This window comes from Jaculus jaculus, chromosome 3, assembly GCF_020740685.1.
Source record: "Jaculus jaculus isolate mJacJac1 chromosome 3, mJacJac1.mat.Y.cur, whole genome shotgun sequence".
NCBI classification, from domain to species: domain Eukaryota; kingdom Metazoa; phylum Chordata; class Mammalia; order Rodentia; family Dipodidae; genus Jaculus; species Jaculus jaculus.
This window is the reverse complement of record NC_059104.1, coordinates 69937069-69958365: the sequence shown is the minus strand read 5'-3', so window position 1 is coordinate 69958365 and position 21297 is coordinate 69937069. Positions and strand designations below refer to the sequence as shown.

Here is a 21297-nt window from a genome sequence, read left to right as displayed (position 1 = left end):
TGTTCTGGTCAGAGTTGAAAGACGTGAATGCAGTAAGAACTACAGACTGTGAGGTTTGGCTTGTGAGGGTAAGAAAGAGCTTTGCCTGGACTGGACTAGAAGAAGTTTGTGTGAAAGGCTTGCTGTTATGGCCATGTCCTGAGAAGTTGTTCAGGGTTACATTACATAAAAATGAACTGATGTGAGCAGAGGGATATGGCACAGAAAGAAATCTTTAGGCTGAAACTGCTGCCTGTTCCACTGCAATTGAGATTACAACCATTGAGATTGGGCCAGCTGACCTACTTTGGGACAACAGAAAGAATACAGTCATTTGAAGGTGCCAGAATGCTGAAGGGGTGTCCTATTCTTCAAAGTCTGCTTTATTCTCCCCTGGATTAACAAATTGGCACACCTCCTGGTATTATGGAGTATAAGAAATGCGGGAAAGAGAGGGTCATTGAGTTTGCAGTGCAGTCTTGTGTTTTGGAAACAGCCATGGGCAGTGTGAAGCAGGTTTGCTGGGTGCCTGCATGGAGACCTGATGGAGCCATGAGGATGAACCATGGATTACAGTGAAGACCCAGTGGAGATGCCAGGATCATGAAGTGGCTGCTAAGGAGCTGCCAGCCCCAATGAAGTTTTCCAGGACTGTGTGCAGGGGCAGAATGGAACTCCAGAGACTTGGCAGTGGTTACAATTATCAGACTTGGACACCTATCATTGACTAGAGTTGTTGGACTTGTAGGTACAGAGTTTGATGTTTGCCCTGGTTGTTTTAAATCTTGTACTGTCTGAATATTTCTTTGCTATGCCTAATGCAGTGTGAATGTTTATTCTGTACCATTATGCGTTTGGGTTTGTTTGTTTGTTTTTTTTTGGTATTATGGACCATGGATTATGGGAATGTTTGAACATCATTAGGATTGATAAAAACTATGGGGACTTTTAAAGATGGACTAAATGCATTGCATTTTACATTATGGCTTGTTATCAAGGGTAGAATGTGGTGGTTTGATTCAGGTGTCCTCCATAAATTTAGGTGTTCTGAATGCTAGGTTATCAGCTGATGGAGATCTGGGAATTAATGCTTCCTGGAGCCAGGATATTGTTGGGGTGGGCTTATGGGTATTATAGCCAGTGTCTCCTTGTCAGTGTTTGGCACACTCTCCTGTTGCTATTGTCCACCTTTGGTTGGACCGGGGGTGATATCCACCTTCTGCTCATGCCATTGTTTTCCCCTGCTTCATGGAGCTTCGCTACCCAAGACAGGGTCTCTTATAAGCCAAAATAAACCCCTTTTTTCCAATAGGTGCTCTTGGTCAGGTGATTTCTGCCAGCAATGTGAACCTGACTGCAAGGCCTAGTATGAAGAAGTTTTTGGGTTCTAGCCCCAAGACGACAAAAGAAAAAAATTTAAGTAGTAAGATTATAGGCATTTGCTATCAGGTCTAGCTATAATTTATTCTTGATAATAAAGCTGAAAAACATCATTGTTAAAATAACTCCATAAAGATTTGAGATGATTTGCAGTTGTCCAGAAGCAGCTTCACACTCTTCTGAAAGAGCAAGAGAGACCTGCCTGATGTATTTAAGAAACCTTACACAGAATTAAGGGAGGGCTTCTTAATGCTTAACCAAGTCATCTACATTTAATGGGCCTTCTCTGTTTTGATGATAAGCAAAATGAATAAGGTCCATAAAAAGAGTCTGCAGAAAATACAGTAAATTCAGAATAAATATTCTTTTTTTAAATGATACCTGCCTATTTATTTTTTATCTTTTCACAATTTTTATTAACATTTTCCATGATAATAAAAATTATCTCATGGTAATACCCTCTCCCCCCGGCACTTTTCCCTTTGAAATTCCATTCCCCATCATATTACCTCCAGATATCAATAATTATACTTACATATATACAATACCAACCTATTAAGTACAACCCTCCCTTCCTTTCTCTTCCCTTTATATCTCCATTTTAACTTACTGGCCTCTGCTACTAAGTACTTTCCTTCTCATGCAGAAGCCCAATCATCTGTACCTAGGATCCACATATGAGGGAGAACATGTGGCACTTGGCTTTCTGGGCCTGGGTTACCTCACTTAGTATAATCCTTTCCAGATCCATCCATTTTTCTGCAACATTCATAACTTCATTTTTCTTTACCACTGAGTAAACTCCATTGTATAAATGTACCACATCTTCATTATCTACTCATCAGTTGAGGGACATCTAGGCTGGCTCCATTTCCCAGCTGTTATGAACTGAGCAGCAATAAACATGGTTGAGCACGTACTTCTAAGGAAAAGAGATGAGTCCTTTGGATATATGCCTAGGAGTGCTATAGCTGGGTCATATGGCAGATCAATCTTTACCTGTTTTAGGAACCTCCACACTGATTTCCACAAATGCTGGACCAGACTGCATTCCCACCAGCAGTGTAGAAGGGTTCCTCTTTTTCCACATCCCTGCCAACATTTATGATCATTTGTTTTCATGATGGTGGCCAATCTGACAGGAGTGAGATGGAACCTCAATGTAGTTTTAAGCTGCATTTCCCTGAGGACTAGTGATGTAGAACATTTTTTTAGACGCTTATATGCCATCCATATTTCTTCCTTTGAGAATGCTCTATTTAGCTCCATAGCCCATTTTTTATTGGCTTATTTGATTCCTTATTATTTAACTTTTTGAGTTCTTTGTATATCCTAGGTACTAATCCTCTATCAGATATATAGCTGGTGAAGATTTTTTCCCATTCTGTAGGTTGCCTCTTTGCTTTATTCACTGTTTCCTTTGCAGTGCAAAATCTTTGTAATTTCATGAGGTCCTAGAGATTAATCTGTGGTTTTATTGCCTGAGGAATTGGGGTTGTAAAGTCTTTGCCAAGACCAATATGTTGAAGGGTTTCCCCTAATTTTTTCTCTAGCAGCTTCAGAGTTTCAGGTCTGATGTTAAGGTCTTTAATCCATTTGGACTTAATTCTTGTGCATGGAGAGAGAGAAGAATGTATTTTCATCCTTCTACAGATATATATCCAGTTTTCCCAACACCATTTGCTGAAGAGGCGGTCTTTTCTCCCATGAGTGTTTTTGGCATTTTTATCAAATATCAGGTGGCTATAGGTACCTGGACTTATGTCTGGGTCCTATATTCTGTTCCACTGATCTACATGTCTGTTTTTGTGTCAGTACCATGCTGTTTTTGTTACTATGGCTCTGTAGTATAGGTTAAAATCAGGTATGGTGATACCACCAGCCTTATTTTTGTTGCTCAGTATTATTTTAGATATTCGAGGTTTTTTGAGATTCCAAATGAATTTTTGGATTGTTTTTTCTATTTCCATGAAGAAAGCCTTTGGAATTTTCATAGGGATTGCATTAAATGTGTAGATTTGCTTTTGGTATGATTGCCATTTTCACAATATTGATTCTTCCAATCCAGGAACAAGGGATGTTTTTCCACTTTCTAGTGTCTTCTGCAATTTCTCGCTTGAGAGTTTTAAAGTTCTTATTGTAGAGATTTTTCACTTCCTTGGTTAGGTTTATTCCAAGGTACTTTATTTTTTTGATGCAATTGTAAATGGCAGTGATTCTCTGATTTCATCCTCTGTGTGTTTGTTATTAGCATATATGAAGGCTACTGATTTCTGTGTATTTATTTTGTATCCTGCTATATGGCTATGGGTTTTTATCAGCTCTAACAGTTTGCTAGTAGAAAATTCGGAATAAATATTTGTAAAATAAAATGGTCTACTTTGTTGATTACCTAGAAAAATATCAAATTGTTTTTAAAGCATCCAACAAAACTTGTGTATTGATTGCTTAAAAAAGAAGAGACCCCTCTCAGCTGTGAAAGTTGATGACTACATTTGCAAAACCATCCAAGTAAATAGATTTTATTTTTCCCATTTAATGAATATGAATAAAGAAATCAGAACTTTAAGAGTCTAGCTGATTTCAAACAAGAAATGTTTACATTACAATATAATCAGCTCATTATCATTTCTTAGTACTTCCCTAAGGGGAAAATACCAACCTTGATCTTGGAGTCATTTTTGTTGGTGTTGGCAGACCTTCTGAAAGTTTGTAAGGGCTCTTCAGAGGTGATATATAGATGTTACCCCCAGGAATCCGTAAGGGTGAACTGGAAAACTTGTAAGGGCTTCGAGGAATGTGAGGTATTGGTGACAAGGTAGGAGGCTAGAGAAAAAACAAGCAAGTAGAATGTTGATTTGATGTTTTAGTTCCATGGGGTCCATTATTATCATTAAGTTTCCCCAGCTGAAGGATAATTTCAACATACCCTGGTGGAAGCATACTGTAAAATATTTGTTTTCAGTCTCTGCATGAAAACTGAGTTATAGAATACTATGATGGAATCATACTCCTCCTCTCTAATCAAAACACGTTTGAATGTCTGTGGAAGAATAATAATAATAAAAAAAATACTTGTTAAAGGAGTTTATAAATTTTTCTCTTCAAATTTTCTCTTTTAACAGTTTTAATACTTTTCATTCACTATACATTTTATATAGGAAATAGTAGACTCATAAAACCTTAAGGCTTGGTTTATAGATGTTCTACACAAAATGAAATGTCACAAAGAGATCCAGAGAAGAGTCATGCAGCCAGAAATGGAACAGCTGGCCATCCTGCAAGAGAGGTATACACCATGGGATGCAAAGGGCCATGGCTGAGAAAAAGCCCCTGATATGTAGACTTTATTCCATGGCCTACTGCCCAGCATTCTTTAAATCTAAAGCGTTCAGGAAGTATGAACTACTGCACTGTAAGACTCAGGAATTTAGCAAAAGCATTTTTATTTTGCAGTTAGATTTTAATTAAATTTTATTGATTTATTTTTGTTTTATTTTTATAGACAGGATCTTGTCCCTGAACTCTGAACTCATGTTCCCACTCTTTAAACAGCCTCCAAAGTACAGGATGCCACCATGTGTGATGTAAAATTTAGTTAGGTAAGATTACAGGAATTTTATAGGTTGTCTCTAATTTAAATGACTGGACTGAGAAACTAACTCCAAGCATATAAATAAAAGCAATGTGGTTTGTATTACTTTTAAAAACCCCACTGATAACTGGAAAAGGCCAGAAGTTACCTGCTGAAGAAGACCATGTGTCACACAAATGTGTTTTACCATAACTGCTTCTCTGTAGGCAAGTTAAACCAGGAACATGAAATGTGTTTACACTGAAAGTTTTTATTATGTTTTTATAAGGTGCATTTACACTGGATTTTCCTATGGAAAACTTAGAAGAATATGTACTCCCTTATTAATTACATTTATTATAAAAATATTCTCATTATACAGATATGGAATTGCTCATTTATTAATTTAACCTATAAATTTTGATGATTTGTCTTACCTTTCTAATTCCATTTTAGTTACAAAAAATTAATAATATAAAAGTAAATTATATAACTTAATTAGTGACTAAAATTATCTATATTATAAATATGAAGTTATTAAAAAAAACATTACAATGAAAGATTACCTACCTCCTGAACAGCATGAGGAAGATCTTTGTATGCTGTCACAATGATTTTGAATTTAAGATCTATATTCTTCACTTTGCATATGCCATACATAGAACACATCATAATCTAGCAAATAAAGGTGATATAGTCAGAGATTTATCACATGGTAGTCTTGTTTTGAAAGTACTATTTGGGTTTGGAGAGATGGCTCTGTGGTTAAGGAGCTTGCCTGAGAAGCCTAAGGACCAATGTTCTATTTTCCAGATCCCATGTTAGCCAGACCTCAGGATGAGACAAGTGCAAGGTTACACATGCCCACTAGGTGGCCCAAGCATCTGGAGTTTTATTGCAGTTGCTTAGGCCCTGGCATGCCAACTGTCTCTCCTCCCTCCCTCTCTCTCTCTCTCCCTAAAAGAAAAAAGAAAAAAATTAAAATAAGAATGATTGTTGTGCAAGCATGATGGCCTGAGATCACTTGAATTCAGTTTCACAACACCCAGATAAAAAGATGTGTGTCTCCACACACATCTGTAAGCCTAGTCTTTTTGGAGGCAGAGAACAGAGAATTGCTGGGGCTTGCTGACTGGAAGAAAAATGGTGAAAGCAGCAGCCTTGGGTAGAGTGAGATTAACCTTAATGAAACATGTAGATGTGTGAAAAGAGATTCTCCTGTATGCACACAGGACATGCATATCTGTACACACATATGTATACACCACACATAATCTGTACACACATGTGCATGCACCACACATACAATGCATCATACATAATCTACACATGTGTACCAAAAGGTACCATCATCTTCCTTTTACCCTTAAAGAAGGAAATTTAATTTTTCCTATGGTTATTTTTTTTTCCATGGTGAACTGGAGCATGTGAAATGTTTAAACCAAATACTTTAGTGTTTAAGGAATAAAATATGAACAGTTAACTCTCATTACTCAGGATCAATGATCTAGTTTATAAATTACCCTAACTTTGGCTTCTATTCCCAAATATCTGCCAAAAGAGAAGTGTTGATACTGGAACTGGTTAACTGCATGACTAGTACTTTAGAAAAAGTCAAATGTGAAGAGTTTCAAACTATCAGATAAAAAACATTGAATAAAGCTGATGTTGACAAGAAGGTGGTAGTGACAGAAAGAGTACAAAAGGCTTCTGCATTGTTGAACATGTTCTGATTCTTGAACTGATGCAGGTTAGATGAGTGAAATTATTGAATTTTCACTAGGGTACATCCTTATGACAAATAGATTTTTCCATATGACACATTAGATTTCAATAAAAACATACTTTTGTGTAAAAATAAGATTGGAAAAATGATTCTTTGTGACCAGAAAACTTCTGCTTCTCTTATTCTATAAAGTAGAGTAAATAAAGATGAAACAGAAAAATTCATAGAACTACACTAACTACCAATACTAACTTTCAAAAAAGAAAGAGGGGACTTTCAGTCAAAATGGTGTTCACCTAACTGCACTACACCTCCCAGGGAAGAAAATGCAACATGAGCATTCATTGGGTCTTTTAGGGGTGAGCAGACTAAAATAGACCTCCTATGGGAGGGCACTGAGGAGTACAAAAAGGGAATCTGCTTGCCACACTCTCCACTAGCCCACCAGACCCCCAACCCCCTCAAGCAGCTGTCCTAGCCATAGTCCCAGGTCAGGTTCCTCCTGTACTAACTGCAGTAAGGGGACCCAGGCTACATGCATCCATTCTTGCCAATACCATCCTACTTGCCACCAGCCCCCCACCCCTGAGTATGGACCCAGGCCAGCAGGCTAGCATTCCCCCAGGGGACCTCCAAGTGGGCAAACAACCTCCCACTTACTGCTGCCCCCATTCCCATGCATAAACCCGGGCCAGCAGGCTAGTGTCCCCTCTTCCCCCCCTAGCAGATCCCACCACCACAGAACTCTACATGAGAACTCAGCCTGCCCCAGTCCCTGTGTGTGGACCCAGGGCAGCAGGCTAGCATTCCCCCAGGGGACCTCTACACAGGAACACCATCCCACTTTCCACCACCACTTTCCACCCCAGTTTACCGACCCAGGCTAGCAGGATAGCCTGCCGCCAGGGTACTTCCACATGCAAACACATTCCCACTTGCTGCTAAGCCTCACCTCCCTACACAGTAGGCTAGTGCTGAGAGAATAAGCATGGACAGTTTATATCTCAACATAATAAAGACTATATATAAAGCTCCTAAAGACCAAATAATACTTAGTGGGGAGAGACGGAAGGAATTCCCATTGAGATCAGGAACAAGACAGGGGTATACACTCTTACCTCAGTGATGGAAGTCCTAGCTCAAGCAATAAGTCAGGAGAAGGAAATAAAATGGATACAAATTGGAAAGGAAGTTAGCCCTATTCATAGATGACATGATTCTATAAATAAGAGACCTGAGAACCTACATCTCAAAACTCTTAAAGGTGATTAACTCCTTCAGCAAAGGAGCAGGACACAAAATCAATGCACAAAAATCAGTAGCCTTCCTATATGCAAAAGACAAAGATACAGAGAAAGAAATGACATTGTCCCATTCTCAATAGCAACAAAATAAATAAAACCTCAATACAGTAACCAAGAATGTGAAAGACCTATACAATGAAAATATAAAACCATTCAAAAAAATTTTGAGGATGACTTGAGAAAATGGAAAGACCTTCCATGTTCCTGGATAGGCAGAATTAACATTGGGAAAATGGCAATCTTACCAAAGGCAATATACAGAGTTAATGCAATTCCAATTATAATCCCAACACTGTTCTTCACAGAGATAGAAAAAATGATAACAAAATTCAAAATAGAAGGCCTCGGATATCCAAACATATCCTCAGCAAAAGAAACACCTCTGGAGGCATCACCATACCTGATCTAAAGCTATATTACAAAGCTATAGTAATAAAAAAACAGCATGGTACTTGCAAACAAAAAGGATTATAGACCAATGGAACATAATGGAGGACCCAGACTTTGCATCAAGTAACAAAAGCTACTAGATATTTGACAAATGCTCTAACAATGTAGGCTGGAGTAAAGACCGCATCTTCAACAAATGGTGCTGGACAAACTGGATAACCTTATACAGGTAAATGAAACTCAATCCACTAATTTCACAATGCACAAAAATCAAGTCAAACTGGATCAAAGACTTCTATATAAGACTGGAAACTTGGCAACTACTGCAAGAAACAATAGGAGGATCTTTCCATGATATAGGAATGGGAAAAGACTTCCTGAACAAAAACCCCAGTAGCTCAAAAACTTAAACAATCAACCACTGGGATCTTATGAAGCTGAAAAGTTTCATCACAGAAAACTGTACAATAAGCAGAGCCAACAGATTACCCAGAGAATGGTTGAAAAATTTCTCCAGATATACAACTGACAGAGGCCTAATTTCTAGAACCTACAAAGAACTCAAAAAAACCTAAACAATTCAAAGCCAAACAATTCACTCACAAAATAGGGCAAAGAACTGGCCAGGCAGTTGTCAAAGGGGAAAATACAAATGGCAAACACAAACTTAAGAAAATTTTCATCATCCTTAATTATTAGGGAAATGGAAATTATAACAACTATGTGATTCCACCTTACCCCAGTAAGTATAACAAACATTAAAGAATCAAATGACAACAAATGCTGGTGAGGTTGTGGAGAAATCGGAACTATCATTCACTGTTGCTGGTAATGTAAGATGTTACAACCACTTTAGAAAGCAATATGGAGACTCCTAAAAAGGATGACTATAGAGTTACCAACAGACCCATTTATTTCCTTACTGGACATTTACTCTAAAAGCTCCATGCCTCACTTTAAACAGATTTGCTCAACCATGTTTACAGCTACTCAATTCATAACAGCTAAGAGCTGGAATCAACCCAGATGTCCATCATTAGACAAATGAAAAACCAAGATGTGGTATATCTACATGATGGAATTCTACACAGCAGTAAGGAAAAATGACACAATGAAATTTGAAGAAAAATAGTTGAACCTGGTATAGATCATCCTCAGCAAACTCACTCAATCACAGAATGATAATCAGTGCATGGTCTCACTCATCTGTGGCTCCTAACCTGAATAGGCCTGAGATGCTGACATACCCAATAAGCATCTCCATGACCAGACAATAGGGAGGGTGGGGCAGGAGGGAGGGTAAGGGTAGGGGTGGGGCACATAAAACTGGGCCCATATGGCAATGGTACCATAATACACATCCTAAAAGACAGACTAAATGGTTGAACCCTCATCAGGTCCTTACATGGAGCACCTGAATCACACAGGGCCCTGGAGAGGGTAAGATAAAGACTAACCTTAATCTTCTCCTGTTTCTTTTTTCTCTCTCTCCCTCCCTACCTCCCTCTTCTCTTTATCTCTTTTATATTACCTATATATATTTTTTTCCTTTCCTTGGCACTGGCCTGTAACTCCCAGTGCAAAAATGTGGTTAACATCCACAATGAGCTGTTGATCAAGACTTAAAAGGTTTCCCAAAAGAAGACACATTTCTGTCATAGTACTTGATGACCCACCAAAGGTTAGTGGTAAAACCCTGTTGCAGTCAGGTTCGCAATGCTGGTAAAGGTCACCCAGCCAAGAACAGCTTGTGGTTAAAAAAAAAAAAAAAAACAAACAAACAAAAAAAAAAAAAAACAGAGGTTTAGTTTGGCTTACAGGCTCGAGGGGGAAGCTCAACGATGGCATGGGAAAATGATGGCATGAACAGAACCCCTGGCCAACATAAGGTGGATAATAACAACAGGAGAGTGTGCCAAACATTGGCATGGGGAAAATGGCTATAACATCCATAAACCCACCCCCAACAATACACTCCCTTCAGGAAGCATTAATTCCCAAATATCTATCAGCTGGGAACCTAGCATTCAGAACACCTAAGTTTATGGGGAACACCTGAATCAAACCACCACATTCTGCCCCTGGCCCCCCAAAACTGATGACCATACATGATGTAAAATGCAATGAATTAATCTAACTTTAAAAGGCCTGTAGTTTTTATCAATTCCAATGATGTTCATACATCCCCATAGTCCAAAATCTTTTAATTGACCCATTATACCAAAAAATAACCTCAAAAATCCCATAATGGCACAGAATAAATATTCACACTGCAAAAGATGGCACTGGGCATAGCAAAGAAACATTCAACCAATACAAGATTTAAAACAACCAGGCAAACACAAACTCTGTAGTTTCAAGTCCAACAACTCTAGCCAGTGACAAATCTCCAAGTCTGATAATTCTTACCAGCAACAAATGTCTGGCATTCTAATTCTGCCCCTCCAGCTAGGCTACTCACAGTCCTGGAAAACTTCATTGGGGTTGGCAGCTCTCCTTAGCAACCATCTCATGGTCCTGTCACCTCCACTGGGTCTCTACTGCAATCTACAATTCATCCTCACTGCTCCATGGAGTCTCCATGCAAGCAACCAACAAAACCGCTTCACACTACCCATGACCATTTCCAAATCACAAGACAGTGTTGCAAACTCAATGACACTCTCTTTTCTGCATTTCTTATACTCCACAATACCAGATAGGGTGCCAATTTGTTAATCCAGGGGGGAATAAAGCAGACTTTGAAGAACAGCACACTCCTTGACCATGTAGGCCCCTTCAAAAGAATCAACATTCTTCCTGCTGCCCCAGTGCAGATCAGCTGACCCAATCTCAAAGGTTGTAATCTCTCAGTTGCAGTTGAACAGGCAGCAGTTCACCCAAAGATTTTTCTTTCTGTGCCATATCCTTCTGCTCACACCAGTTCATTTCTATGCAAAGCAACCCTGCACAACTTCTCAGAACATGATCATTAGAGCAAGCTTCTCACACAAACTGTTAGCCCAATCCAAGCAAAGCTCTTTCTTACCCTCATAAGCCAAACCTCACAGTCCATAGTTCTTACAGCATTCAGGTCTTGCAGCTCAGACCAGAACAGTCCATCAAGCTGTACTTACAGCACTGCAAGGCATCTCTTAGGCCAAGGTTTGAAATCCTCCCACATTCCTCTTGAAAATCAGCTCCAAAGGGCCAAAGCCACACAGTCAGGTGTCTAGCAGCAATCCCACTCCTCGGTACCACTTTACTATTGCAGTCAGGTTCACATTGCTGGTAGAAATCACCCAACCAAGAGCAGCTTGTGGGAAAAAGAGGTTTATTTTAGCTTACAGGCTTGAAAGGGAAACTCCACTATAGCATGGGAAAATGATGGCATGAACAGAGGGGGGATATTGCCCCCTGGCCAACATAAGGTGGACAATAGAAACATGAGAGTGTGCCAAACACTGGCACGGGGAAACTGACTATAACACCCATAAGCCTGCCCCAAGAATACACTCCCTCCAGGAGGCATTAATTCCCAAATATCCATCAGCTGGAAACCCAGCATTCAGAACACCTAAGTTTATGGGGGACACCTGAATCAAACTACCACAGACCCTGACGCTGAAGACACCATATGCTGTTATTATGCTCCATGAGCAAATGGAGGAAAATGACCAACATCTGTCCAAGCAACTCATGATCTAAGCAAATCAGCAGCAAACAACTTGACCTGATGCTAATACAAGTGCAATATTGGCACACAGACATGTTGGGTAACCATCTACTTGTGATTTGATTAACTGATCTGTTCAGTGGAATGGAACCCATAGCTGGAGCTGGGAAACAAGTCAGAATCATATTCAGAAAATGAGCTGGCTCTCCACTATCAAGCTCCCACCAATCATTAATCATGGGCTACAAGAGGGCCTACATATATTAAATTCTCTCTAAAATAATAATGGTTATCCCATTTATCTGATGCTGACTTCACTGGAGAATTTGCTTCTCCTTTTCAGATGGACACAGATTCTGAGGAGAGAATCAGCCCATTATACCTCAACAGGGCCCCAGCTGAAACCAAGAATAATTGGGGAAATGAACAAGAGTGAGGCTTTCTTGGTGAACCTGGCACCAGCACAAGGGTGAAGGAGGTAGACACAGAGAATAACCAACTCCTACCAAACCAGATATCCAGGGACACAGAGGCTCCCAAGACCTTATCACTGAAGTAGACCTAAAACAAACCCAACATGGTTCAGGGAAATTTGTGGAAGAGGTGGCAGAAAGATTGTTAGAACCATAAGTTGGGTAATTATGCACACAGACATTGCCTCTTACCCATAACTGATAGCTAGCCCCACAAAGCAAGACCCATATTCCCCAATAAGGAGGGTTCCTGTGGAGGGGGGAGGACAGGGAAGAGGCTAATGATGGTATCAACATGACTGTACATACACTATGTACATATATCTACCGTCTCATAAGTAAAAATGCTTTAAAAAGAATTCTTATAATACAATAGTTAATACAATCAAAGTCCAAATGCATAAAGGATCTTCTGTAATTGTTTTTGTTTTTGAGGCATATTCTCACGGTGTAACCCAGGTTGGTAAGACCCAGAGGAGTGCTACGATTACATTTCCAGCAAGCAGGATATACAGATGGCCCATAAACACATGAAAAGATACTTAATATCACTAGTTGTCACAGAAATACAAATCAAAACCACAGTGAGATATTAATATTATAGCTACTAGGATAGTTAAAAAGATAAGCAACGACTTGGCAAAGAGATAGAAAAATTGGAACATCACATATATTAGTTGATGGAATGTGAAGTGGTAGAACTACTTTGGAAAGTAATCTGATTATTCCTCAAAAGGTTAAAAATAGATTTATCATATGACCCAGGAATTTACTCTTAGGTATATACACAAGAAGGATAAAAACATATGTCTTTACAAACCTTATACATGAATGGTCACAGTCCAAAGTGGAAACAATTCAATGTCTACCAATTGATGAATGATAAACATAATGTAGTACAGACCCACATTATAGAATATTAGCAGTAAAAGGGAATGAAGCAGTGATACAAGATCTAACACGGATGAACCTTGAAAATAGGCTCTATAAGCCAAGCCAAACAGAAGGCTGGGATATATCCCAGCAATAGCACTTGCATTTGTGAAGGTTATATTTTTAACTTCCCAACTCACTCATTCAGTCACACACATGCAAAGCCAAATACAAGATTAATGGTGCTGAGGCTTGAGAGGATGCAGAAATAAGAGTTACTTCTAAAGGTAATGGAGTTTCTCCTTGGTGTGATAAAAATATTCTAAAATTGATTTAGTACAACTCTATGATGAACTAAAAACCACTGAACTCTGCTTATAACTGATCTTAAGTTTCATGCTGTTTTTCATTCTAAAGTGATATGTAGCTTGAAAAGGCTCATAGTAAAGTGATTCTTCAGTGTTTTTTAAGAAAATATTTTTATTTATTTGTAAGTTCTGAGAGAAAGAGAGAAAGACTGAGAGAGAGAAGGAGAACATAAGATGAAAGAGAGAGAGAAAGAAAGAGGGAGAGAGTATGAGTGTATGGGTATGCAAGGGCCTTCTGTCAGATGCATGTGGGTACTAGGAAATCAAACCTGGGTCACTGGGCTTTACAGGCAAGTGTCTTAACCATGTTTCCAGCTCTGAATCCCTTATTTTATATACTTAATTATAAATGTCTATAACAAATCCATTTATTATCTTTCTTTAATCTAAAATGCTGTTTATGTGGTGGTATTAATATGCATTTACCCAATTAAAGAACATGTATGTGTTTTCTGAACCAATTCCATCAGTAGAGGGATGTGATATCATTTCAAGTTTTCAAGTGAATATATTGAGAGAAATTATTGAAAAAAAATTAAAACCTGAAGAGTCAGACTTTGTAATTATCTTTTACTGCTGAGCTACTTCTCCAGCCCCAGTGATTTTGTTTAAATAGATAAGAATTTATGTGTCATTAGATAGTTATTGAAATGTACTTTTGAAATCTAAAGCTCATTTTTCAAAAATTATGGCAAAAATAATGAGTGGTACTCAACAAGTGATTATATATAAAGTATACTAAATTAATCTAGCTGTTTCTTAGAGTCTAATCTTCACTTCATTAGACCAGCTGACAGAAAGCTGGAAGAACCATTTTACATGTAGTTCAATGGGAGAAAGAGATAACACCAGGGAAGATACTCAACAGTGGACACTGCAAGCCTTATAATTGGCCAGCCAGGCCTAATGAGCCAACAGGTGCAATAGTGGCACATCTGTCATGATGGAAACCAACTGCCATCCAATTGGACTGGAGGCCTGCTCCATGGGGGGGAATATATCCCTGATACTGAAAACTTAAAACAGGGGTAGTCATGAGCCCTAGGTGTGTAACATCTGCTGATGTCTGGATAAGTGTGTATACTATGCTTATCAAACTGCCCAGTAAGCACTTCTCTTAATATTTATACCCTTATATTAATGCTACTCTCACTTTGGGTAGAGAATCTTCTCTTTTCAGATGGCAGTGACCTTGGGATGACTCAGAAGGTATCACAGTGCTGGAAAGAAGTGACTGGAGTACTGAGTAACATCTCGATCACACCTTCCAAGGCTCAGGGACTAATGCAGAAGAGGTGGCAGAAATAATGTAAGAGCCAAAGGAAGGGTAGGACTCCTTACAACATGCTCCTCCAGACACAAAATGGCCTGTGTATCCATGACCTCACCATGCCTGACACTACCTCCAGAAGACCATCATAAGAGGAGGAAAAGATCATGACGTCAAAATAAAAGAGAGACTGATTACGATGGGGAGGGGATATGATGGAGAATGGAATTTCAAAGGGGAAAGTGGGGAGAGGGACGGTATTACTATGGGATATTTTTTATAATCATGGAAAATATTAATAAAAATTGAGAAAAAAAAAAAGAAAGTGACACATAGTTAATGAATAATAGGGAGAAAAGAAAGTGACGTGTTTGATTTTTTTCACCTGGTCCAGATGCCGGTCCCTCATGAGCTCATACTCATTTTGCAGTGTGTGCTGGAACAGGGTCCAGATGATGTGCTCTAATTCCGGGTGGTCAGACAGAAGGCGTGCACACAGTGTATTGAGTCGGAGATACGCTAGTCGGTACACTGGAGACATATAATGAATGAATCATGTTTACTGTTCATTTTCAATTACAAGTGGATTTTTTTAAAAAAATCATTAAATTGCTATAACCATAACCCTGGTGAATAACATTTTAATAGTAACCTCAACTCTACCAATATTTTCCTTATGAAAGAATGCTTACTAGTATTCCCACAGTGATAGATGCAAAGAAGGCAGAATAATATTTGCTGAATTAGTTCTTATATCATGAGACTGAGGCAAAGGTAAAAGGTGGAGCGGAAGGTCACAGAATATTGTAATATTAGACAAACCAAAGAGCACTTGCTTCAGTTCTCTTGGTGATGAATCAGCATCTCCACAAATAGAACTTAAGACACAGAATCCTTTAAAAGTAATGGAATTACCAATGAGTATTATTTTTTTCTAAAAAAGAGTCATCATATATTTCTCTATGAAATAGAATATGACTGTTATATACATTTAGTGTTTATAACTATTGCTATAAATAAAGTGTGGAGAGAAGAAATTCACAACATTGTATTTTTGTCTATTTTTTACTTTAAATATAAAGATTCTTGGTTTAAAGTGTTCCTCTACTTGTATAAGGCAAACACAAAAGTTCTAAAAGTTTACTGAATAAAAAGACTTGCCTAAGGTATTGCTAAAACAAAGACCCTGGGGCCCTATTATAGAGTTTCTGCTAGAGAAGGTCTAGGTAGAAAAACCAAATTCTCATTCTTACAATTTGCTCATACATACTCATGCATAGATTTGCAAGAGCAACCTCCCTACTCCACCACATACACATACAAAGAATGCTATGTAATCTGGTTAGTGGACTTCTTTTTAACCTAGTTTCTTTTAAACCTAGTAAGATTGGTTCTCTCCTGGATATGTGCTCTTGGAAGTAATCTACTAACCTTTTTTATAAAAGAGTGAAAGGGAGGTAGATTTCAGTGGCTTCTGACTTTGGAAGGCTGAGGTTGCTTGTGTCTCTGCAGAATTTACAAGTGTAGTTGAACCTTTTTTCTTTGGGGATCTTATAGGAGAAAGATACCTAGATATATTCAAAGGAGAAAACATCTTCATTTTAAGTTTGCTAAGAAACACACACACATACACATACTCAGACACATCTTACCTATTTAATATAGTATTCTATACCAGATTCCTTGAGCAGGCCACTTAAATACCAAGAATATCTGATCTCCTTCGTAACTTCCCCTTAAGTTTGTAACTGACAATTACAGAATGACTTAACTTGGGCAAAAGTTGGGTCTCCCTTGAATTCCAGATGCAAATATTAACTACTTAATGACTATTACCACTTGAATCCCAAAGCTATTGAAGCTGAAGCAGAACTTTAGATTCCTTCTCTAATTTTCCATTTAAAAAAAAGCCTCAGAGCTAAGCATGGTGGTGGACTTGGGAGGCTGAGGTAGGAATATGTATCACTGTGAATTTGAGGTGAGCCTGAGACTACAGAGTGAGTTCTAGTTCACCCTGGGCTAGGGTGAGACCCTATCTCAAAAAAAAAAAAAAAAAAAAAAAAAAAAAAAAAAAAAGAAAGAAAGAAAAGAAAGCCTCCATATCACATTTAAAATTGTGTTTGAAAATATTTTTATTTATTTGTGAGGAGATAATAATAGAAGATAGATAGGTAAATAGATAGATTATAGATAGACAGACAGACTGACAGATAGATACAAAATGGGTACACCAAGAGCTCTTGCTGCTACAAATGAACTCCAGATACATGTGCCACTTTGTACATCTGGCTTTATATGAGTACTAGGGAATTGAGACAGCCTTTGAAATCAAGTGTCTTGAACTGCTGAGCCATCTCCCCAGCCCACATCTATGTTCAAAACCTAGGAGTGATTTTTAAAAATTTCTTCATTTTCCCAGCTCCTCAAATCTGATGTAGATCTATGTAAAGCATACTATTCCAATCTCAAAATAAATTCCAGATCTTTCATTTATATTTTTAATGTTATATGTCAGTTAGACCAAGTCACCAACATCTCTCATTTGAGTTATTAAAATAGTATTCAAATGGCCTACCCACTTCCTTGCCTTAGCCCTTTCTTTCCCCCAAGCCTACTTCAAATAGCAGCCAGAGAGTGCTTTTGTTTGTTTTTTCTTTTAACCTTCAGCAAAAAGGGGAATTTATTAGGAAGCTTGTTACCACGGGGAAAGCAGAAATTCCTTCCAATAGAAAGGTATCTGAAATCAGGAGCTTGAACCCCACAGGATTTTGCTTCCTGAACTCTGTTTCTACCCACTCTATTTTTCTTCAAAGGAGACCTCCAAACATCACTATCATAAAGAGATTGAGTTGAACAATCAAATAATTATTATTACTGCTTGAGTTAAAACGTATTATGATATCATTCAGTGAGTACAACTGCAGAGAGTGGTTCTTTAGCAATGCACAATAGAGAAAGTTACATCTTTGATTAAATGCTGTCCATTACCTTTACAAAATCTATACTCTTAGTCCTGTGGCAACTTAACAAAATCTGGTCCCAGTAGGTTTCTCTAACCTCATATAATCTCATTTTACATCACTGTCTCTATACCCAAATCCACTTTGAGTTGTTTTTCTCTAGTTCTCAAACCAAGAAGTACACCTTCCCCAAAGCATGAAGATTTTTGCCTGGCTATCAATTGTCCTTCAGGTATCCAGTCAAAATATCACGTCATTAGAAAAAGGAACCATCCCTAAATATCCTATCCCCTCTTTTGTTTCATTTGTAGTACTGATACTATAAGGTTAAATTATGTAAGATCACTTTTCAGTTTCTTTCCTCCAAGATGCAACTATGTTATGCAGTGCCTATCTATGTTAACATGATACTTAACAGCCCACTGTTGAATTAAATAAAAAATAAATTAATAACCATGGTTACTTAACAAACACATTTTACATGAATAGACTCCTCTGGATATTAGAAATCTTTCAATACAAGTTACCATGGAAATGACATCTCAAGAACGTGTTCCCTATTTTCTAACCGTATACTTCTTCACAATGCCTACATATAACTAAGCAGAAACACAATAGTCAGCACATTTCCATGAAAGGCAATAGCTAGAGTGACTAAATAAGAGTATGGGTGCTGAGGGCAGTGTTTGGGTTTCATTTCTGGTGACCTTAGGAAAGTTGTCTCTAATTCCAAATTTAAAGATAATGGTCACTGACTATTGCCTTAATGGACTGGTATGAAAACCAAATGAAAAACATGAATATAAAGAACTTAGGCAAATGCCCATCACACCAGGAGTCCACTGTTGCTTCTTTCTCCCATCACTACCACATATAATGAAACATCTTGGTATACTCCACACTACTCCCTAGGATGCCTCACTCCAAATGATCTGACACACATTCTCAGAAAAAATAAAATAAAATAAAAACCATTTCCTGCTTTCCTATTATTGATTCATGTCAACACTGGCTTTTGGAACTGTTCTGATTCCTCTAGTTTCTTCATTTTTCATGTTGAAATCCCATTCAAGTTACTGCCATTTCTGTGGAAATTTCCCTCATCATACTAATCTTATGTGATTCAGTATCATGTTGTACTTCCTTATGTGACCTTATTTGGGCCATGTGTTCTACATCCCCAATTCTTTTTTCTTAAAATTATTTATTGAGATGGGGAGAGAAAGGATGGATGTGGGTACATCAGGACCTCTGGCTACTGCAAAGGAACTTCAAACACTAGCTTTTTGTGAGTATTGAGGAATCAGCAAGGTCCATAAGCAAGTGTTTTTAACCACTGAGCCACCTCCCCAGCCCTGTATTCCTAATTCTTAAAAGCAGAAAAACATGTCTTATGCAAAACTGTATTCCTCACAATTTCTATAAAATACTCTGCATTTCCTTTGTAGTCAGAATATACTTGCAGTTGGAATGGGTAAATGACATATCCCTTACATATCTGCAGCAGTGTGATTATTCTGCAAAGGTAAGTTGAGAGGACATGTAGATTCAAGGTGATCAACTAGTCCTTCTCCATCCTTTGATTGCTTAATAAGATCAAATAAAGGTGAATCCTAGAAGAAACAAGATATTAAAACAATAGTAAGTACCATTTTTCTCAAATAATATGAAAAGCATACTGGTTGACATGATAAGCACTATGAATTTTAGGAATAACAGTGGCAATTTTGAATCTAGAATGATATTCTTTTAGTCCACTTCAAAATTTCTAATTGCAAATTTCAGTACTATAAAGAGAGAGAGAAAGAAGGAGAGAACAGAAAAAATCTTAAATATTCCCCCAAGGTTAAGTGACCCTTTTCTGAATGTGTTGGAAGTGTCCTGAGTTTTTAATTTTTAATTTTTCAAATATTCATTTATTCCTAATGAAACATATTGGGGATGGGGACAAAGTCTAAATACAAAATCATTTATTTCATATGTAACTTATATATGTAGCCTGAAGGTTATTTCAACAATATTTTAGTTACATTCTTAACTGTGATTCATCCAATGAGGTTGCATCATATTTGCATGTAAGTATTGGAGTTGAGGTTATAATATAGTTCAGTGGATTTAAAAATATATATATAAATTACCAACACTCAACAAAAAGAAATAATATAATTTGAATAATCCCATAACTACTAAACAACCTAAATCTGTAATCCTAACAAAGAAAACACCCAAGCCCATTTATTTTTTTAACAAGAAATTCTATCAAAAACTCAAGGAAATGCTGGAGAAATGGCTTAGCATTTAAGCTGCTTGCCTGCAAAGCCAAAGGACCAAGGTTTGATTCTCCAGGACCCACGTAAGCTAGAGATGTACAAGGTGGACCAAATGTCGGGAATTCATTTGCAGCAGCTGAAGTCCCTGGTGTGCCCATTCTCTCTGTATCTGCCTCTTTCTCTCTTCTCCTCTCCTCTCCTCTCCTCTCCTCTCCTCTCCTCTCCTCTCCTCTCCTCTCCTCTCCTCTCCTCTCCTCTCCTCTCCTCTCCTCTCCTCTCCTCTCCTCTCCTCTTCTCTCTTCTCCTCCCTCCCTCTCTCTTTCTCTCATATTAATAAAATTAAAAACCTCAAGGGACAGATAATCCTGCTTTTACTTAAACTCTTCCTAGAATGAAGAAAGTGAAACTATTCCTCATCTCATTTTATGAAGCTAGTGTATCACCAATAGTAAAACCTGTTGAAGATACTGATAAAAGATCAATTTACAGCCCATTTTCATTCATGAACAGGGATACAAAAGGTCTAACCTGTAATACTAAAAAAAATCACACTGCAATATTGGTTCAACATTAGAAAGATTATTATGCAATTTACCTCAATAATAAATCCAAGGTGAAAACTCTTATAAAAATAAATGCTAAAAACATTCTCATCTAAAAACCCATTCAAAATATAAAAAGAGGGGCTTAGCAGTTAAGGTACTTTCCTGCAAAGCCAAAGGACCCATGTTTGATTTCTCAGGGCCCACATAAGTCAGATGCATGAGGTGGCACTTGTGTCTGGAGTTTGTTTGAGGTGACTGAAGACCCTGACATGCCCATTCTCTCTTTCCCCTCCTCAAATCAATAAATAAAAATGATTATACACACACACACACACACACACACACACACACACACACACATATGGCAGAAGAAAGGTATTTTCTATCTTGATGAATGGTAATTATAAACAAAGAACCTACAGCAAGCATTATATTTAAATTTTTTTTAATTTATTTGTGAGCAGAGAGGGAGAGAGAGAATGAGAACGGGCATACCAGAATCTCCTGAAACTGCAAACAAACTCCATACA

General features: G+C 37.9%; 1 protein-coding gene across 1 annotated transcript in view; it reads right to left on the bottom strand.

The window, feature by feature from the left end:
* Positions 1-21297, bottom strand: part of Rb1 (RB transcriptional corepressor 1) — a 199842-nt gene that overhangs the window by 8781 nt on the left and 169764 nt on the right. Inside the window, exons 18-23 of the mRNA XM_045145284.1 lie at positions 19447-19565; positions 16424-16560; positions 15378-15523; positions 5504-5608; positions 4289-4402; positions 4022-4185 (exon numbers count right to left, since the gene is read on the bottom strand). Coding sequence (XP_045001219.1) covers positions 4022-4185; positions 4289-4402; positions 5504-5608; positions 15378-15523; positions 16424-16560; positions 19447-19565 — 785 coding nt within the window. The remainder of the gene's footprint in view (positions 1-4021; positions 4186-4288; positions 4403-5503; positions 5609-15377; positions 15524-16423; positions 16561-19446; positions 19566-21297) is intronic.